The sequence below is a fragment of the Rhea pennata genome, chromosome 23, assembly GCF_028389875.1.
Source record: "Rhea pennata isolate bPtePen1 chromosome 23, bPtePen1.pri, whole genome shotgun sequence".
NCBI classification, from domain to species: domain Eukaryota; kingdom Metazoa; phylum Chordata; class Aves; order Rheiformes; family Rheidae; genus Rhea; species Rhea pennata.
Window position 1 is genome coordinate 1,108,695 of NC_084685.1, and position 19,336 is coordinate 1,128,030.

General features: G+C 38.4%; 2 protein-coding genes across 4 annotated transcripts in view; one reads left to right on the forward strand and one right to left on the reverse strand.

Moving 5' to 3' along the window:
- KDM1A (lysine demethylase 1A) overlaps positions 1 to 19,336 on the forward strand; it is a 51,659-nt gene that overhangs the window by 2,017 nt on the left and 30,306 nt on the right. The window contains exons 2-6 of one of the 3 annotated variants that reach the window (XM_062593880.1): positions 3,098 to 3,263; positions 8,295 to 8,354; positions 12,005 to 12,138; positions 16,798 to 16,876; positions 17,796 to 17,888. In XM_062593880.1, coding sequence (XP_062449864.1) covers positions 3,098 to 3,263; positions 8,295 to 8,354; positions 12,005 to 12,138; positions 16,798 to 16,876; positions 17,796 to 17,888 — 532 coding nt within the window. The remainder of the gene's footprint in view (positions 1 to 3,097; positions 3,264 to 8,294; positions 8,355 to 12,004; positions 12,139 to 16,797; positions 16,877 to 17,795; positions 17,889 to 19,336) is intronic. The other 2 variants (XM_062593881.1, XM_062593882.1) reach the window with 2 other exon arrangements.
- The window catches only part of LUZP1 (leucine zipper protein 1), an 87,968-nt gene continuing 86,000 nt past the window's right edge, over positions 17,369 to 19,336 (reverse strand). The window contains exon 6 of the mRNA XM_062593874.1: positions 17,369 to 18,368. Coding sequence (XP_062449858.1) covers positions 18,361 to 18,368 — 8 coding nt within the window. The 3' untranslated portion in view covers positions 17,369 to 18,360. The remainder of the gene's footprint in view (positions 18,369 to 19,336) is intronic.

Consider the following 19,336-nt stretch of genomic DNA (forward strand, 5'->3'; position numbering starts at 1 on the left):
ATTTTACTGAAGTTAAAGCAGATCACTGAGTGTGTCAGTGTTTTAGTGAACTTAGGCTTTCCTATACAGGCTTTTCCCCATGTAGCTTTGAATAGCACCCACTGATGCCCTTCCTAATGATTGAGCTTTGATTGTAAAAAAAAAAAAAAAAAAAAAACTGGAAGTTTCTTCATTCCTCTTTTGATAAGAAATGCTTTTGTCATCTCAAGATAGAAGCTGGCCTGTAGGGACCCTAGCTCTTTTCTTTTTATTTTCTCAGTGGCTCTGTACTGGGAGATGTGCTTTCTTTTCTTTTCAATAGGTAAGGAAATTCAATAGCAATAGACAAATTATTCTTAATTTGGAAAAACAACAATATGTTTTAAACAGTATGCTCAAAATTGTTTAAACAGTACCTTTTAGGACATCTCCTGGGGTTTCCATGTTCCTTTAAATTACAGTAAATTAAGGAGGGGGGGAAAATAAGTGTTCTGTTCTGCAGTAAAAAACAAATATTTAGATGTAGCTCAGTTGGTTACAGCATGGTGCTGATAATGCTAAGGTCACAGGTTCAGTCCCCATATGGGCTATGCTGAGGGTTGGACTAAATGATCTCCAGAGGTCCCTTCCAACCTTACCATTCTATGATTTAAGCAAAATAATTCATTATCTTTATTGTCATAACTGATATAAAAAATCAGGTGAGAAAAGTGTCCTCTCATTAACAGTGAAAATTCCAGTGACAGTAAGATAAAGGATTCCACTTTACTACTTGTTCCCTCATATCCTTAAAGGATTATCACTTACTTATGCTGGCTTTTAGATTTTAAACAAGAAGAAATTAAAATAAACATGCTGTGATTGTAATTCATTGCATGTCTACCTTGATAAGGGAATACTTAAAATTTCAAAGCTCAGTTCAAGATCTGAGGCACTGTAAATCAAAATTCCAGCTTACAGATGTTTTCTCTGAAATACTTAAGGCACATGACACATTGGTGTATTGTTTAATGTAGTTCTTGAACATGAGTCAATAATGTGGAAGTAGTCATGATGCAAGAAATACAACTTTGTTTGGAGTCAGTTGAAATAAATGGAAATCTTAACAGGAGTGGTTCAGTTAGCTTGTCAGAAAAGATTTATAGGAATTAGGAATGGAGAGTTTGAATGTTTAAACTGAAGATCTCCAGAAAATGTATATCCCTTTAAGACCTGCATAGATTACTTGTGCTGTATAACTTGAAAATATCCATATTTTCTGTTAGAACAAAGATTTCTGATTCATTATCAGTGCTGAAATGTGCCATAGGTGCAGTATAATCTCATCAGTTTGTGTTAGACAACAGATGAACATTTGGCAGAAATGTATCTTGTTCTTTTGCAGTTTTATACTTTCAGTTTTACAAGAGATGCTAGACCACAGAGATCAGATATCTCTGAGCTGCTGTCAACTTTAGAAGGGGGGAGAAGGAGGAGTCTCCTTCCATTGCTGTTAACACCTACACAGTTCTGACTCCTTTGATTGAACCTTCTCTGGCTTTTGTGTGGTCACACAGTAAGCTGATTCCATTTCTCCACTCGGGAGAAACCTGTCTACTTTCAGACAGGTGAGTGGGAAGAGACTTAGTGTTCCACAGCCTTAGTGATGAGAGTCACCTGGTAAAGGGAATTAATTATTGTACATGCCACGCACCTTGTTACCAGCTACGTGGCCAGGAGCAGAGAGGGAAGAGAGGATTAGAAGCATGTGGCAGGCCTCAGTGGACTGTGAGATGAGCCCAGTCCATCCCATGTACCTTCAGTCACAGAGACTCTAATTGGTCAATAGAAGAGTCTTGATGTATGGTATAGCATTGTGTTTGTGTAACTCGGAGTCTTTCCTGGCTGATTTTGGTAGACATCTTCTTTTGGTAGTGCTTCTTGATTTATGTTTTGCTTGAACTTTGTGTTAAACAGCTCCTCTGTGGTTAGATGCTTAATAAGCTCTACGTTCCTTCTAAATCATCTGTGATCTTACTTTGTGTTAGATGTTATGCTTGTTGATACTAATTTTTAGCTCCATAAGATACCTCTGGTGATCAAAATCACATATACCAAATTTGCAGGTATGTGTGGTACTGTGGTCGTCTTTGATAATCCTTCTGAAATATGGGTCTTGTGTTGCTAAGTCTGAGCTGAGAGATGGCTGAATCCAAGCTGGAGTGTTGAAGAGAGACACTGCAGCACTGGAGTTTGGGGAAGAGACTTAGAGATTACTAATGGCATTTTTCAGGAATGGGTTTTATTTTGTGTGGCCTAATGAGATGAGACTAGAAGGCCAGGAGCAGAGGACTGAATTATCATAAAAGAATTAGAAGGCCAGCATCATAGATATGCAGGGTGAAATCCAATTATAAAAAAAGCATAAAGCAGTTCAGGTTGGGAAGTAATCATAACTTCTGCTAACAAATAAAACTACAACTGAAAACAGGAGAGAGATCTTGTACTGAGCCACCAGCGTGAGCATCCTGAAGAGGAGGCAGATGTGATCCTCTGTACCAAGGGAAATTTTTCAGTAAAGAAGAGAGTATCTCTGCAAGATATCTCTTTGTACAGGATACTGGTGAAGTTTTCTTGAGGTGTCTTGTTAATGATTCTGGTCAGCCACGTTTAACAGATGAATTCAAGTTGGAGCATATAAGAAAGGTTGGTAGATAATGAGAATAAAGAGCCTAATATATGATAGGAGACTGAAAGTTTAGTTTCACTGTGATGGATTGGACTTGAAGGGGATCTGTAATCCATAAATATGTTGGGGAGGTAAAGGTACAGAAGAGAACTACAGAGGTTAAAAGACAATATTGACTCACAACAAATCTATAAAAAATGGACTAGTTATTAGGAGAAAGTTCCTACTATGGGATAGTTAGATGCTGAAGCCAGCAGTGGAAGTGAAAACACATGAAACTTGTTAAGCTGCTGAAGACTTGTATAACATGATGCCTGTAATAGGATTTTGGACAAAGTAGCTCAGGCCTTTTATTGAGCCTGTAAGCAATTACATTGCTTGTGGTGTTCACTTCAGTAGTTAGGCTTGGATTACTTCAGTGTGTTTATCTAGTGATTGTGCTCTTTACAGGTGGAGTATAGAGAGATGGATGAGAGTCTTGCAAATCTGTCAGAAGACGAGTATTACTCTGAAGAGGAGAGAAATGCCAAAGCTGAGAAAGAGAAAAAGCTACCGCCACCACCTCCACCAGCTCCTGTGGAAGAAGAAAATGAAAGTGAGCCAGAGGAACCATCTGGTGAGTAGAGAGAGAGTTTCTCTCTGTGATGGTATTTTCTTGTTTTGCTGGCAGAAGTTAAGGGGGTCAGGTGCAGCATCATGAGTCCTGTGTCTAGTTTTGATCTGGTTATGAATGATTGCTCTGGTGGGGTTTTTGTTTGTTTTTCTGCTGACCCTGTGTGTGGAAGGAGGGTAAAAATGCAGAAGAATAGACCAGTGAAGATGGGAATATGCATGATACAATTGCAAACAAAGCCAAACCTCTTGTATTAAGATTTCCTTTTTTATCCTTATTAGCATGTCTTTAGAAACTTTATATTGACCAGAATAGCCTCTTTGATGCTTAGCTGTCACACCTGCTTGTATATGAACATTCACTTCCTCTTCTGAGGAAAATGAGGTTAGATTTGTTGGAGGAATTGCTGTGCAGAACAAAATTAGTTATGGTGATTCCTGTGACTTTAAACTATGAATCTAATCTTAAGTTCTCATTGGATACTCTTTGCTTAAACTTCAGTGCTTTTTTCATTACCTTTGGCAGAGTTGTAAAGCTTCACTTTACATTGGAAAGTTTGTTGTTCAGCCTTGTTCAGGGAGCAGCAATAGCATTTACTGAAATTCATGGTATTAGCAGGATGCTATCCATTCTTTACTTCTGTGGTATTTACAGCTACCAGCATTTGGTCTCATGTTGGCATATCAAGCAGGTATCCACAAAAACCATGCTTTTGCAAAGGTCAGCTGCCAGAGAAATTCTGTAGTACCTAATGTGTGTTAGTTGGTTTTTGACAATAGTTGAAATCTAATAGCTGAACTCTTGCTGGTTTGTCACGGATGTCTACAGTTCTGCACTTACAGTTCTGCTACAAGTTTGAGCATGTAGACAGACCATTTCAATCTGGTAGTAGCTTGGGGATACTCACCTTCATTTTACGGAAATACTGAAAGCCACGATTGTTTTATCTGTTAGGGCTTGCCCCTGCAATCTCTCTTCAGTTGTAGTTGTGCACTCCTGCCTCTAAAAAAGAATTCCGTAGCTCATATGTATTTGACTGAAACATTTAAAATGATGAAAATTCTATTTTCATAGTTGTGACTGAGCTATTAAAAGTAGAATTTAATAGGAGTAATTAAGCAAGTATCTTGAGTTCCCTGTTTAATTAAACTTGCACTTTTGGGGTTTAATCTGTGAAATGCAATACCGATACCCTTCCGATGTATTTCTCTAATGTCATTTTGTGCATCTAAGAATGATCTTGGAATTCAGTTGGAGGCATTTTTACCCTCTGAAGGATGTAAAGGTGGAAGAGAGTCAATGGTAAGCTTAGGTTATTCTGTATGCATCTAAGTCTGTGTAGCAGTTATTCTACGGACATTGATTAGTCAGCTAGATATAACCTGTTTTTAAAACTAGATTTCAGGTCATGATGTCTTTTCTCCAAGGACAGATATCCTGTAATACGTACTGAACACAGGCATGTGAAAGAAGGCAGAAATTTTCCGTTGTCTTTCTGTAGCTACTCTCATTTCTAAAGGCTTCTGAAACTATGTACATTGGTGGATTTCTCTGTCTTTATTTTCTAAGATGCAGGTACCAGAGCGTTAGCTAATCTTCTGCTGGCCGTTAAATTGTATTGAAACATCTAATTCCAACAAAGTTAGCAGAACAAGGCATGAGGTCTGTTGTGTATTCTAATATGAATGCAATATTTGTAATTGAGCTGTTCTCTTGGTCAAATAAAACTCTTGTACATTTTACCACCTTTTGTGCCGAAAAGTCTAATTGTGCAAACTTTAAAATAATGTAATAATGACAGTAGCTGGTATTTAATTACTCTGTACTCAGAGGCAATTAACATTAGAAGGAGAGTGTTAATTGTTACATTTTAGGAAATAGCAAAATGTTGGCTTTACTTGGAGTGGGTTCCGTTAATGTGTTCAGCTAGGGGGATTTCAGATGTTCTGGTTATGCAGACTGTTAGAGTCTGGATTTGCAAGATTCATTGTAAATTGTTTTGCAGAACAGTTTTAAAAGTGGTAAGACTATTTCATAGTAGCTTAAATTTCGTTAATTGTCTCTGCTTCTCTTTTTGGTTTGAGAAGTATTGTTTGACAGCAGAAAGCTTGCAAATTCTTTTTCAGTGTTAATTTGAGTTCCTGTTCACCAATATCCCCTTTGGAATTAAAGCACTTGTTGCTTTTGTTTTTCCTCCTCTTTGCATTGGCTAAATTGGGTTTTCCTTTTCATGGCTTCCTGAAGATTTCCTTTCCTCACTCATGTTTTTCTAGTTTTGTCAATGTTCTTAGTTTGTGGTAGTCGATGTTTGTAGCTGCTATTTTCTAACGAAGTATGAGACTGAATATGATCCAGATTAATAACATATGCCTGATAAGATTTAGTGATGCTCTGCCTCTGTCTTTTCTTACCTGATTTGTCTGTTCTTGTAGTTAAATTCAGCACTTGCTTTTGGTCATCCTGTACTGCTATTCTTTATAAGGCAGTGGATGATTGTATGAACTGAACCAAAATGAAACAGACTCTTTCGCTGACTTTCTTCCCGATTGCTCTTCAGATTACAAACAGTTATTCTGCTGCCTCAACCCTTTCAGCAGATCTTGTTGCTGCACGTGTGCAGCTGGAATAGATTGACATTGGCAAGGATTAGCAGTTTGCTGCTTTGGGAAAAGCTTCCTTTCACCTTTTTATGGGGATGGAGAGGCAATCTGAGTGTGAAGATGTGTAATGGATGTTTTGTTTCCACAGTTCTGGACTCAGATTGGATATTGTTAGAATTGACTTGCAGCATGAGTAAAAATTTTTTTTTTTGTTTGACCTAACATTGAAAATGGTTTAGCTGCTATTAACAGAAAAGGAAGTATTGAATATTTTTTGTAATTGAAATGAGAGCAGCTTTGTCCCCTCTGCTCAGTGGCAATATAATTCAGGAGTAATGATTACCACGGGCTGATGTCAGCATTGTTTCAATTTCTTAACTTATGGAAAGGACAAGGATAACTTTTCACACAAATAATGGCCTTTGCTGGAGGGTAAATATTCATGTTGGGCTGTGTTATTCCCTCCCTCAGTGAAAGCAGGTATTGTATTGTTGGAATATGTTCCCAACAAACAAAGTCCAGTGTTTATGATGTAAATAAAATTAGGTGTTTTCACTTGCTATTGCAGATACATTGAGTTGATAGTATCCTGGCTTTGGCACTTTTTGAAGCCTATTGAAATACAGATACTTCTTTTCTCAGTCTCTCTTATGAGTCTCTGAACTTTCCTGCTAGGAGACTGGTTATATAAAAATACAGACTTACTCCTCTATTGCAAGTAGGTGAAAATGTGTTTTTTGTTTCAGAGCCATATTCAAACATGTGATAGGCTAGTCCTTTTATAGCTAACTGAACTTTTCTTAGGAGCCTATGTCTCAAGTCACAGTAAAACTATAGTAACCTGAAGCACTCAGTGTGCTCTGTAATCTTGTGGAGATCTTGAGAGTTTTGTTGAAAGTGTTTTAAAATTGTTTATTTACTATTCTAATTTTTTATGTGTAGATGTGAAATGTTATGGTGTTCCAAATGAGCACATTGCTTATCAAAATATGGAAACACTTGATTTGTTCCTGTATATTGCTTTAGGAGTTAAATTTATGGTTCAGATTAAATTCTTAAATTCTTATTTTTTTTTAATACTGAATTAAGTATCTCCTGAGAGCTTCAAACTGCATTCTGGCAAAATTATCTACCCTATCCTAACCTCTACAGAGTAATCTTGACCACTGTTATGAACCTTTCTCTTACCTGTTTGAAGATGGCTCCTTGAGCAGTTGCACCTGGAACAGTCGTAGTTTAGGAAGACTAGACATTAGCTAGCTTGAGCACAGGGGCTTATTCCGGTGGGTGTTTGGTTGGACTTCAGAAAACACCCAATGTGCTGGCTGTTGGGACAGTCCTGTGAAGAACTCTGCTCTGAAGGTGCTTTGATATATGTCTGGATAGTCAAATGGGGTTCAGCTGTCTCTGCAGTGTTCCATTGCTTCCTGCTCTTTGGAGCTGAAAAGATTTTTATACTAACATCTGATTGTAGAAGAATATCACTTAAGAGCTAAACTCAGAGGTGGTTTTTCCTGTACAGATTAGCAGAGGGTAAGAAGATGACCTATTAGCTTGTTCTGATAGACATCATAGCTGTGCTCATCTTTTCCTGTAAATACACTGTTCCAAGTTGTATTTCAGACCTATCAAGGCTGGTATTTAGGACTTACATTCAGACTAAGGTAAATTTGAGACCTCTTCAAATCTTTCAGCTGGGTGCTTTACCTTTCCTCACTTTTCCAGCTTTGGATACACTAAAAGTCCAGTGTCTTTCAGTGCTGGGTTTTGATCATATTAGTGATCTGTGGATCAGCAGCATTGACACGTACTTGGCTTCAAAGATTGTCTTAGTGTGTAAAAGGATTGTTGGTGCACCAAGGGCACTAAAGCCAAGGTAATTGGCCTGTGCCTTTTACAAGCTTTATTCCTTCATCACGCTTCAAGAAAGGATTTATGGCAAAAAAGGAAGAGGCTCTCTTGAAAGTAAGAGGCTTTTCAGAATGGTTCAAACCATCCTGTTGCCTGTTGGGAGACTTGGGAATGCCAAGGGCAAGATTATCAAATTCTTATGGTTTGAGACCCATACGATCTGACAGTACCCATCCACCAAATCTTTAACCTTATAGTAAGAAATGTGATCTTATTATTTAAAATCTAGCCATTAATCAACTTGATCATAAGTATTTAGCCACCAGTAATATACTACATACTGTGTACTTCTAGATTTCCCATGAAAGTCTGATTTAAAGGGTTCCAGTAACATGGATAACACTTCAGAAAACCACCGAGTTTGGTGCCCTGGATCTAGAGTCCAGAAGATGGGATTCTCAGAAAATGTGTTTAGTTAGTTGGTGAAATTTAATACCTAAAAACGCCAACTGCCGGGCCTTTATGTCCAATATGATTTAACCTATGGAGTAAGGTCCCTGAGTTCTCCTCTTTCCTTCCACAGGGCAAGCAGGAGGACTTCAAGACGACAATTCTGGAGGGTATGGAGACGGCCAAGCATCAGGTGAGGGTGGCGTTTGATGCTTGCCACTTAGTAGCAAGAGCCGCCAAGTTAGGGATTGATGCTTGCAAGTGCGCATGGGTGTGGGTGTCCAGAGTTTAGCAAGGTTGTTTGCTCACCTGTTAAAAAAAAAGGGGGGGGGGAGGTATTTTCAAACAGTTGAGGTCTGTACAAACCATGGACAAGGAAACTAACTTACATCCAAATGCCTCAGGCCGATCTCTCATCCCTCCACTCCTCTCCATGTTCAGAGGAGTCCAAAAATACAAAAAGGTACTTCTTACCTAGCCGGTTTCTACCAGTTAGAATGATGCTGAGAGCCCTGGGCTTCAGAAAACTAGACCCTTTTTCTAATTTGCTGAAGAAACTGTATGTGTCGGTGTGTTTTGTTTTTGTTTTTTTTCCCGTATGAAATTGAGTTTGAGCTGTGTCCCAGGAGTTAGCCCAGATGACTTCTCTGTAGGGGAGATTAGTCTACTTTTCAGTGGACTAGACTGTGAACTGCATTCCACATTTGATCTAAGCACCGATGCCAGCAGTATGCACTTACTGTGTAATTCACTCAATTGGTATCTTATATTATTTGATACTTCTAGACTCCTCCTGAAAATCTTCCTCCAACTCTGCTGCATTCGCTCTCACTTGAGGAGTGAGGATTAGGGTTTTAAGCAAAGGAGTCGGAGGCTCCAGAATCCATTCTGTACCTCAAAGTCCATCTTTTTGAAGCAAAAACGAATTCAAGATACTCATCTGAAAGTGCATTGTTGCTGCCTTAAGTAAAGGAGCCTTAGTTATGTTACCAATCTTATCACTTGAACAGAATTTCTGAATACTATGGGTAGTGGATTTAAGGATCTATTGTCTGTTTCAATTTTAGGCAGATGTTGATTCTGTTTGCAAATTCTGGATATGTTACACTGCATGTATGCTAAGGGTATGCATTATCAGTTGAAGGACTGGGTAGCCAAATAACTTTCAGAGTGCTTGATGGATTTATTTCATCTGCAGATGTTTCTGTAAGTTTTTAAATGAGCAGCATCTGTCAGGATTTCTTCTGTGGGGGAGAAGATAATCAAAACCTCACACAGTTGCTGGCACTTAATGGTTACTGGTACTTGTTGGTACTGGCAAGTGTGTGTGTGCATGTGTGTGAGAAGAAGAGGTGAGTCTAGGCAGGACAATTGCTACATTTTATTTAAAAGGTTGCCTAACTTCTATGTTGAAGAAAGCATATGTATTCTGGATTGAGACTCCCTTTGTCATGTTGCTTTCATGTAACAAAAAAAAGGGGGGGAAACAATTTAATCTACCTGAAAGTGCTTTAACTTTGATCTGTGTAGTTGCAAAAGTAAATTCAGGTTTGAATACGATCTTCTAGTAGTTGAAGGCAATAAAATAATCTCTTTGCTGATTATATTTAGGCTTTTTCTAAATTGTAAAATTGTCAAATCTTGTTTTTTGGTCTGCCTTCTAAATATGGATTCTCATTGAAGACTGGTTTTGAGATCTTATTTTAAAATTAAGCACTGTCAAAAGAGAGATATAGCCTTAAAAAAGCAAAAAGACAAAAAAAACTTTTAAAAAAAAACCCCATGAACACTTGAGGGTTGCACAAGCTGTTTTCGGGTTTTTTTGTTTGTTTGTTTTTGTTTTCGTTTAACAGCATGGAATCATTTTCAAGGCTGTTTGGAGCACCAGGTTCTCTGGTCTCATCCAGTTTGAAGAGATGAATGCAAAGCTTATCTAGAAACTGGGGAGTTGGCATATAAATTCACATCTGCTAGTTCTGTGTTAGCTGGTCAGTCATTGTGCATATCAGTCAACACTTCTTAGAGAATCTTGAGAGGGCCCGTGCATTTCAGCACAAAAGAAGTCAGGTAACTAGACATTTTAAAGCTTTATTTAACTGGCCAGTCTGAAAACTGTGCTGCTGAGCATTTTACTGGCACTTGAGGAAGGAGAACCTTCAAGTTTTGTTATGTTAATACAATGTCAGAGAACTGATGGCTTCAGTTTACATCACAGTGTGACAGAGTTTAGAGTTCAACTTGTGTATTCAGATGCAGACACTTGCATGGTCAGTCCCGGTGTCAAGCAAAAGGGCCAGGAGAATGCTTGTTATGTGCAAGAAATTGAAGTTACATCCTTGCTATAGGTTTCTGTTCCATAGCTGGATATTATTATCAAAGTATTGTATGTCAACTTTTCCTATTAATTTCAGCTTTAATTCAAAGTAGTGCTCTGTATCCTCTGTTACTAATTTCTTCTTGGTGTCAAATTCCTGTAAATGATTATAGACAGTTTTCTCTACCTTGAGTCATCACATAGTTAGATCTTTTAATCACTGCTTATGAATGAATTTTGCTAGCTTCACAACTGTTTGCTTGCTTAAGTTTTTTTGTTTTTTTTGTTTTTTTTTTCCCCTCCAATCTTGGATGTAAAAACGCTTGGAAACTAGAGGTGTGTGTGCGTGTAGTTGCATCAGAATTGAAAGAAGAGGATTTTCTCCATTTTTCCAATACAATAATATGTACCTCTGCACATAAACCACAGACTTTCAAGGAGGTGTCTTGCTTAGTGTAACGTGCACTGCAGTTATGTATTCTCTGATATTTATTACAATTTTTTTGGAAAAACTCCAGGTTCAGTGAATGATCTCAATCTTATTTGTACTTTTTTTTCCCCCTTGGGATGTATTGGCTTGTATCTTTCCAGATTGACTGTCCTCTCTTCTGTCCTTTTTTGATCTCCTTAAGTCACTTCTTAGGATACGCTCCTTGTGCCTGCAAGGTGCACTTTCTGCAATCCATGCTGCAGCACTTCGTGCAGCTGTGTCTTGCTTTGTTACTTTCTGTATAGTATAATTTGTATTCAAGTAAGATTGAGGAATGTAAGGTAGATAGCCTTAGTATTAGTTCACTTCCCAGTGTTTTAAAGTTTGTTCAAACTGTGTTAGCTGGAAAGGTGCCTTGGTGAATGAAATCTTTCCACAGAAAGTGACTCCTGTGTATGTTCAACACTAGTCAACATGTGGATAGTTTACACGGAAAAGACAGAAATCTGGTGTTTTGATAATAGGTAACACTTGAGGAGGGGGTATGGAAATAGTGTAAGAAGGTTTGTACTACTTTGCAGTGCACGTTGTGGATATATAAAATAGGCAGAAGCATAGGCTAAGATGGATTCCTCCTGATCTGGGAAGAAAAGCGCGGTGCAAGTGAAACCCTGGGTAGCAGATAAGAGGGGACTGTTGGCATTGTGCTTATGGCTTATACATCTTTTGGCTTTGAATGGGCTCCAAAATGTTTTTAACACCCTGGTAGAAACAGGAAACCACACAAGGCTGTTCAGTTTTATTGATACTCTGCTATTCCCCACCCCCCTTATTTTATCAGGGTTATTTTGTTTTGTTTTTTGCCATAGTGCAGTTCTTTCACTGAAACTGGATAATATCTATAATTCAGAGAACTGTCTAATTGAGAAGCTGCATGTCTTGCAGAAATAAATAAAAGGAGAAAAATGAAAGCACAGCAGGAAAAAGTCAGCATGTGACCTCATGGCTATTCTAGGTGTTGGCTAGGAAGGGCAGTGTGACAGTACTTACTAGCAGGTTTTTTTGCAGTATTTGTGGACAACTTGTTTTTTTATTGTAGGTGTGGAGGGCGCAGCTTTCCAGAGTAGACTTCCGCATGACCGTATGACATCTCAAGAAGCTGCCTGTTTCCCAGATATAATCAGTGGGCCACAGCAGACTCAGAAGGTGTTTCTGTACATCAGGAACCGCACAGTAAGTTTATTGTAAAAATATTGAAGAAAAAAAATGTTCAGAAGGGCATTTCTTTACCATAATGCTTTGCAAACTGTTTTTGGCAGTTTCCATGTCTAATAGTTGGTAGTTTTTTTGCTTTTGTGATGGTGGTGTTTCATTTCTGGCATCCTGTCATGCTCTAAGGTACAAAAAGAGATGTTGAGGCAACACTGTGAGGCAGCACAAAGGAACTGTATAATTCACAATATCCAAAGTACAGTCATAGTAGCCATTACTATGATTACGTGATTCAGTTAATGCAACTCTTAAAAAAAAATAATAAATAAAATAAAAAAAAAAGAAGGCACGCACACCACAACTGTGGTAAAAAAAAAAAAATCTTATTGTTTCGTCTTGGATTAAAGTGTCTATAGAATACTTAAGTTATAATATTCAATCAAATAGATTGTTGCTTAGAATAAGGTAAAAGCACTCAACTTCTCATTTTGTTTTGTTTACTTGGAATTCCCCTGCCATAGTATAGAAACCTCTAGTCAGTCATATGGCTTATTCTCAGGAAGGAATTTTCCAAATTTCCAAAGGAACAGTCCCAAATTTGATCTCAAAAAAGAAATGAGAAAGCTGTTAAAAATGAAACTGTCCTCCTGCAAGTTTGTAATATTTCTGCTCGATCAAAACTGTCATGCAATTTAAAACACAGAAGAAAGGGATAATATTCAAATATTTAATTTGAAAAATTATTAACAAGCATTCCTGAACTTTACACTTCAATTAAGCTTAAGCAGTACTGTGTTACTGTGAGCCGTGTTTTTAAATTGGAACACTATTTTTAGCTGCCTTAGCACACAAACAGGGCTCCGCACTTTCCCCTGTGCTTAGAAAAGTATCTTTTTGTTGTAAGAATTAACAATAAGAAAGCCAAAATTAACCTGAAAATCTGTATTACTACCTTACTTCAGAGATGAAACAGTTTATGCAATGTTTACTAAAACAGTAATGATTTTAGAGAGACAACTTTTTTTCTCAAAATAAATTTTATTCTCCACTAGATATGATGGACAAAAATCTGTCCAACAGTTTAAAGTAGAACACAAATCTACTTAGGGGAAAAAAAGCAAGAACATAATCTGTTCTCTGTTTTCAAACTAGACTTAATAGTTCAATCTATTACAGTTGTGTAAACTGGGAATACATACGTGCACGTGCGGAGTGCTTTATCTTACAAATAGCTGATTTTCATCTTGGATGCCGTGCAAAATTGTGTTTGGACTAACGGGGGAATGATTCTGTACCATCTCACCCATCAGGACTGTTTATTTGCTTCTTCATAAAAGGTGTGTATGTGTACAGTTACCTTAAAGGCCATTTCCTTTAAGGCATACCTTTAATGCCTTTTCAGTGTCCTGGGAGGTTCTGAAGGTAAGAGGCATTGAGAATCCAAGGTGCCGAGGTAGAAAGACTGAAAGAAAGGAGTTAAGTATTAGAGTTCAGGTATTCAGGTTGATGATGGAGTATTACCAGCTTCGTTTGTTCAAATGTCTGACACTGTAGCTTCGTTAGAGGTACAAAGCTCTAAATGGCCTAGGTATTTAAAATGTACAGTGGCACATCTTTGTGTTTAACGCAGAACAAAGAACAGAGACAGACAATGTTTCCTGACAGTCTATTTAAGTGAGCTGTACCACCTGAAGTTTTTAAGCAGTCTTTACAGTAGGCCTTTCAGAGCACTGCAGTAATCCAGTCTCCAAATAAGCAGTTCAGTTCCTCAGGCCCAGTAATCTGAAATGGATGTGATAGTCATCTTGTATTTGGAATTTGGGGATGGGCAGGCAGATTTTTTGCTTGCTGTTAAGGCAAGCAGAAATTAAGAACACCAGGGATAACTTTGCTCTTCACATGGCTATTTATGACTGTGTGGGGGAAAATTTTAACGCGTCACTTTTGTGTTCTTTTCTGTTTTTCCTCTTATCTGCAATTTCTTGTTGTGAAAGGGAAGGGCAACAGAGGATGAGATCTGTGTTGCAAAAGGTTCCCAAGACAAGTAAATATCAAGAAGGCCTTGACATTCTAGAAAGAGATTTTTTTTTCAATGTATATTTACTGAAAATTCCTGAAAAAACAACAAACCCATATGCTGCTAATTGACTTGTATGTTAAATGAATTTTGGGTAAATATAGTAGCATCAGCAGTATTCAGCCAGCCACACAACTCAGATGATCAAGTAACACTTAAGTTGTTTGGACCTGAAGATACTTTAACAATTGGACTTACATCTGATCACAGGAACTAGCCTTAGACTAAAACTCTTTGGAAAACCAGCCATTCCAGACCATTAGAGTATGGGATTTGGAGTTTTTTTCCACCTCTCTACCTCTTTTTCACAGAATTAAGATGGTCAAAGGGCATCACAGTGTAGTTGCATTCCAGTGCTTTACAGAATTAACTCGGACTTTGTCACGGTGCTATTGCTTCTATTTATTCCTCATGCTAGAAGTGTGACTTACACTGTTTCTGTGCAAGTTCCCGTCAATTAACCTAAACTGTAACTTTGGAGACATTGTGAAACATGCATTTTCTTGGAAAAAGCTTGAGCAGAATAATCTCATTTCCAGTAGCATAGAACAGACCAAGGCAAGTCAAAAGTTAAAAGCAAAAGTCAACAACAACAAAAAAACATTTTGCATAAAATTTATAATGAGTAATCCTTTTACAAACATCTCAAAAGCAAAAAGACCTCCCACTGAGTCAATAGGGCTAATAAGTGACTGGGATTTTAAAGGAATGCTTCGAAGCGATACTTGCAAGGCTCTACTAGAAAAGCTGCATTATTGGTCTTCTGACTTTATTTACTATGGAGAAGCTTAGGGACTGTTCCTAAAAAGGAATCCTCTCCCAAAGACTACTTGTGAGGTGGTTGCTTCCAGTCAGGATAGAGGCTGTAGAACAACAGACAGAATGGATGAGTAATACATGCCTAGTGCTGAGCAGAGCTCTGAAAGAGCTGTGAAGTCTTGTGTAATCTTGCTTATAGCTGACACAGTACCAAAGAGTTTGAAAATACTGAGCGAGGCACAAACTTTTAAAGATGTGCAAGAGGTCAGAGGAAGTAGCTGCTAATATCAGACTAGTAAGTCTGGTATTTCTACTGATTTACCTGGTAGCAAATGTAATCAAGATTTGAATGAAAGACTGCAACAGGAAAACGTGTTCTCAAAGGTTCACTGTAACTTGTGAGAAGGAAAGTTGTCCTTGCAATCTGTTGGGAGTCTTTTGAAGGAATCGGTAAGAATGTGGAAGGATGAAGGGGATCTCATTCATGTGGTCATCTTGGACTTAAAAAAAAAAAAAAAAAAAAAAAAAAATCCCCAAAAGGGGGAGGAAAGGCAAACAAAAAAACCCCAGCAAGTTCTCTTGACAGAGTCTCAAGGAATCTAAATTATTGTTGGTTAAAATAGATGATTCTTTAAATTTGCAAGGCAGAACTTGGATTAATGGTCTGTTGTTGCATGGCAGGGGGACATGCTTAAGAGCCTGCACTGTTCAGGGTGTTCATACATAATCTAGAAATTGGAACATATAATGAGATGACTTGCTGCAGATACTAATTTACTCTAAGTAGTAAAAGTGACATGCAAAAAGATGCTGCAGAATCTTCTGAATAGCTGAATGATAACAGAGCAGATGAAATTCATTTTAAATTTAATTGATGCAATTGAGGAAAAGTAATTGCATCTAAATATATATATAGAGATCTGTATATAGAAGTACAGATTATGAGCTCTGCATTCTTCCAGTTGGAATGAAATCTTAGCATTATGGTAAGTAGTACTATGAAATGGCTAGTTTCACACTCAAAAATAATTAAAAGATTTACCTCAGATGAACTCCAAATATTATGGAAATTCTTAATCTTCCTTTTATGATATAACTGTATTGTCTCTGTTTCTTTATTATCTGTGAGGATCTATGAAGTTCAGTAGTGCAATTGTAGAGAAGTACCCAAAGAAATTCTGGAGTGTAACATGGTGAGGGTATACTATGTATGGTCTAGAGCTGGGCATTGAGCAGTAACATGTTGTTCATTAACTATCACCTTCCGTGCTATGAAGTAGGAGCTTTCTTGGGGAAAACTGTTCTGATTTTATCATTTTATGATTATTTCCAGCATGAAAGGACATAATTAAAATTGCAGATAGTTCTTAGTTCTAGCGTCTGACTGCTTCATTGGGGGGGGGTGTAGCTGTCCTCTAAACGCTCTTTTTTGTGTGCATGTGGCCAATGTATTCGGTGTTAATCTAACTTACCTTCACGAAATAACAGTCTAAAGGTCTAAGATAAATACACTTCATCAGATGGTAAGTACTGCTCTAGCTTTTACGAAAGCTACTTAAAATTTGATGCTGCTACGTCAGATGTTAAGAAATGCCGAATTAAAATGCACAATTAAAACATCAGGTGCACTATTCAAATGGAAGGAAAACTGTACATGTAAGCATTCGGGCACTACCATTTTGTATCTCTTGTTCCTTATAGTAAAGTCAATTCTAATTAATGTAAGTTGGATAGCACTGCAGAAAGTTTAACTTGTTGCAGTGTTTCATCTCCTAATACAAACAAGCACATGGAAAACACCTTTCTGTATTGCTTAATGTGTCCTATTGTTTGTTTAAATACAGCTGCAACTTTGGTTGGATAACCCAAAGATTCAGTTGACGTTTGAGGCAACTATCCAACAGTTAGAAGCACCTTATAATAGTAAGTTAATTATTTTACTGCTAACATGCTTCTCATTGCTGTTCTTTTTCAGTTTCAGTTAGGGCAAAAGTTTCTTGAAGTCAAGAGAAGACTTCAGGAGGTCCTTTTGTTAGTGGAACTTTGGGTTGGGGTACAAAATGAATATATGAAGATATACTCACACTGGCTTGGAATATGCAATAGGATAATTTTCTTTAGGCTTCTTGTGATAAATCAATTTGCAGTTGGTATATATATCTTTTTAAGGTTTGATCCAACTTGACGGTGGTTTGCAATTGCAAGTTTCGTAAGATTTCTGGGCTGAATTGATATGTTATATAAGGCTTGAAGAGAGTAGCCATGAGTGAAGGCAATGCAAGAGTGAGATATTACTGCTTGAAAACAGAGTTTTTCAGTCTTCTAAAAAAAGACCCTAATTGGAAAAAGATAGAGAGGACCTATAAGTAATCAGAAAAGGAAACTAGCACTGAAATGAAAACAGTCAAATATTGCTGAATAGTGAAATATCAATATTTATTTATTTTAAGTGAGAATTCAGTACCCCACAATGGGTCAGCGTGGTACTAGCAAATAGGCATTTCAGTTCTGAGGTTAGATTTACAGATTTCTATAGTCAAAATTCAGATAGTATGTTCTTCTACAATAGATAATAAAAATGTTTAGTTTCTTGTATTGCTTTCCAGGAAATATTCAGAACTCTAGTATAACAAAGAAACAGTTGGTGATTTTCAGAAAATGTTTAACCTCAGTCGTCTTCAGGAAGGTGGATTGTGCAGTAAGGGACCTGGGGTGGAAAAAGGGATGTGTTCCATGTGACTTTGTGTGTTACTGCTGTGTCATATTTGCTTGTGAATGTTTTCAGGAGTCATGTTCTGCCTACTGTATAGAATAATGAGAAAAAATTACGATTTATTTTTAGGTGATACAGTACTAGTCCACAGAGTACACAGCTATCTAGAGCGTCATGGTCTAATCAACTTTGGTATCTACAAAAGAGTGAAGCCCCTTCCAAGTAAGAATGTTAAAAATTGTTTCTAATTTTGCATTATGGTACTGGGACAATAGCCAGATGGCATTCTAGCCTTTACTAGGTGCTTATTTTCCATTTTGAGATCAGTCATGTATTTCAGTCCCAAGATAAATTACTTAAAATATTTGGAGATCTTCTGTAGATAGTTCAGTAGCTGTCATTGTCTAATGTTCCTCATTTGAATAACAGAAATACTCACCACTTAATTCTGTCATGTTCTTATATGATACTTGAATTTTACAATTGTTGAACTTGTCTGTCTTTAGGCCCAGTAAAGAAGAAGGCAAGCTCGTGAAGTATGGATTAGATGAGTGGACAGTGAGGTGGATTGAGAACTGGCTGAAAGGCAGAGCTCAGAGGGTTGTCATCAGTGTTGCAGAGTTTAGCTGGAGGCCTGTGGCTAGTGGAGTTCCGCAGGGCTCAGTACTGGGTCCTGTCTTGTTCAACTTATTCATCAATGACCTGGACGAAGGGACAGAATGCCTCCTCAGTAAGTTTGCTGATGATACCAAGCTGGGAGGAGTGGCTGATGCACCAGAGGGCTGTGCTGCCATTCAGAGAGACCTGGACAGGCTGGAGAGCTGGGTGGAGAGGAACCTCCTGAGGTTCAACAAGGGCAAGTGCAGGGTCCTGCACCTAGGGAGAAATAACCCTAGGCAGCAGTACAAGCTGGGGGCTGACCTTCTGGAGAGCAGCTCTGCAGAGAAGGACCTGGGAGTGCTGGTGGATGACAGGTTGACCGTGAGCCAGCAATGTGCCCTTGTGGCCAGGAAGGTCAATGGTATCCTGGGTTGCATGTTGTCAGCAGGTCAAGGGAGGTGATCCTGCCCCTCTCCTCAGCCCTGATGAGGCCTCATCTCGAGTCCTGCATCCAGCTCTGGGCTCCCCAGTACAAGAGAGACATGGAGCTACTGGAGAGAGTCCAGCGTAGGGCTACGAGGATGATGCTGGAGCACCTGCCCTTTGAGGAACGGCTGCGAGAGCTGGGCCTGTTTAGCCTGAGGAAGACGAGACTGAGAGGGGGTCTTATCAATGTATACAAGTACCTTGGGGGGGGTGTCAAGGGGATGGGGCCAAACTCTTTTCAGTAGTGCCAGGCGATAAGGCGAGAGGCAACGGGCTCAAAATGAACGACAGGAAGTTCTGCCTGAACGTGAGGGGGAATTTCTTCACTGTGAGAGTGACAAAGCACTGAACCAGGTTGTCCAGAGAGATTGTGGAGTCTCCTTCTTCAAAGACTGCCTAGATACAGTCTTGTCTAACATGTTCTAGGTGATCCTGCTTAGCAGGGGGGTTGGACTAGATGATCTCCAGAGTTTCCTTCCAACCTAAACCATTCTGTGGTTCATTCCCTTACCAGAAGCTTAGGGACTAACTTGTTGTAATAGAGTAACTTTGCTTGCTGTAACTTGCATGATGGGAGCTGAAAT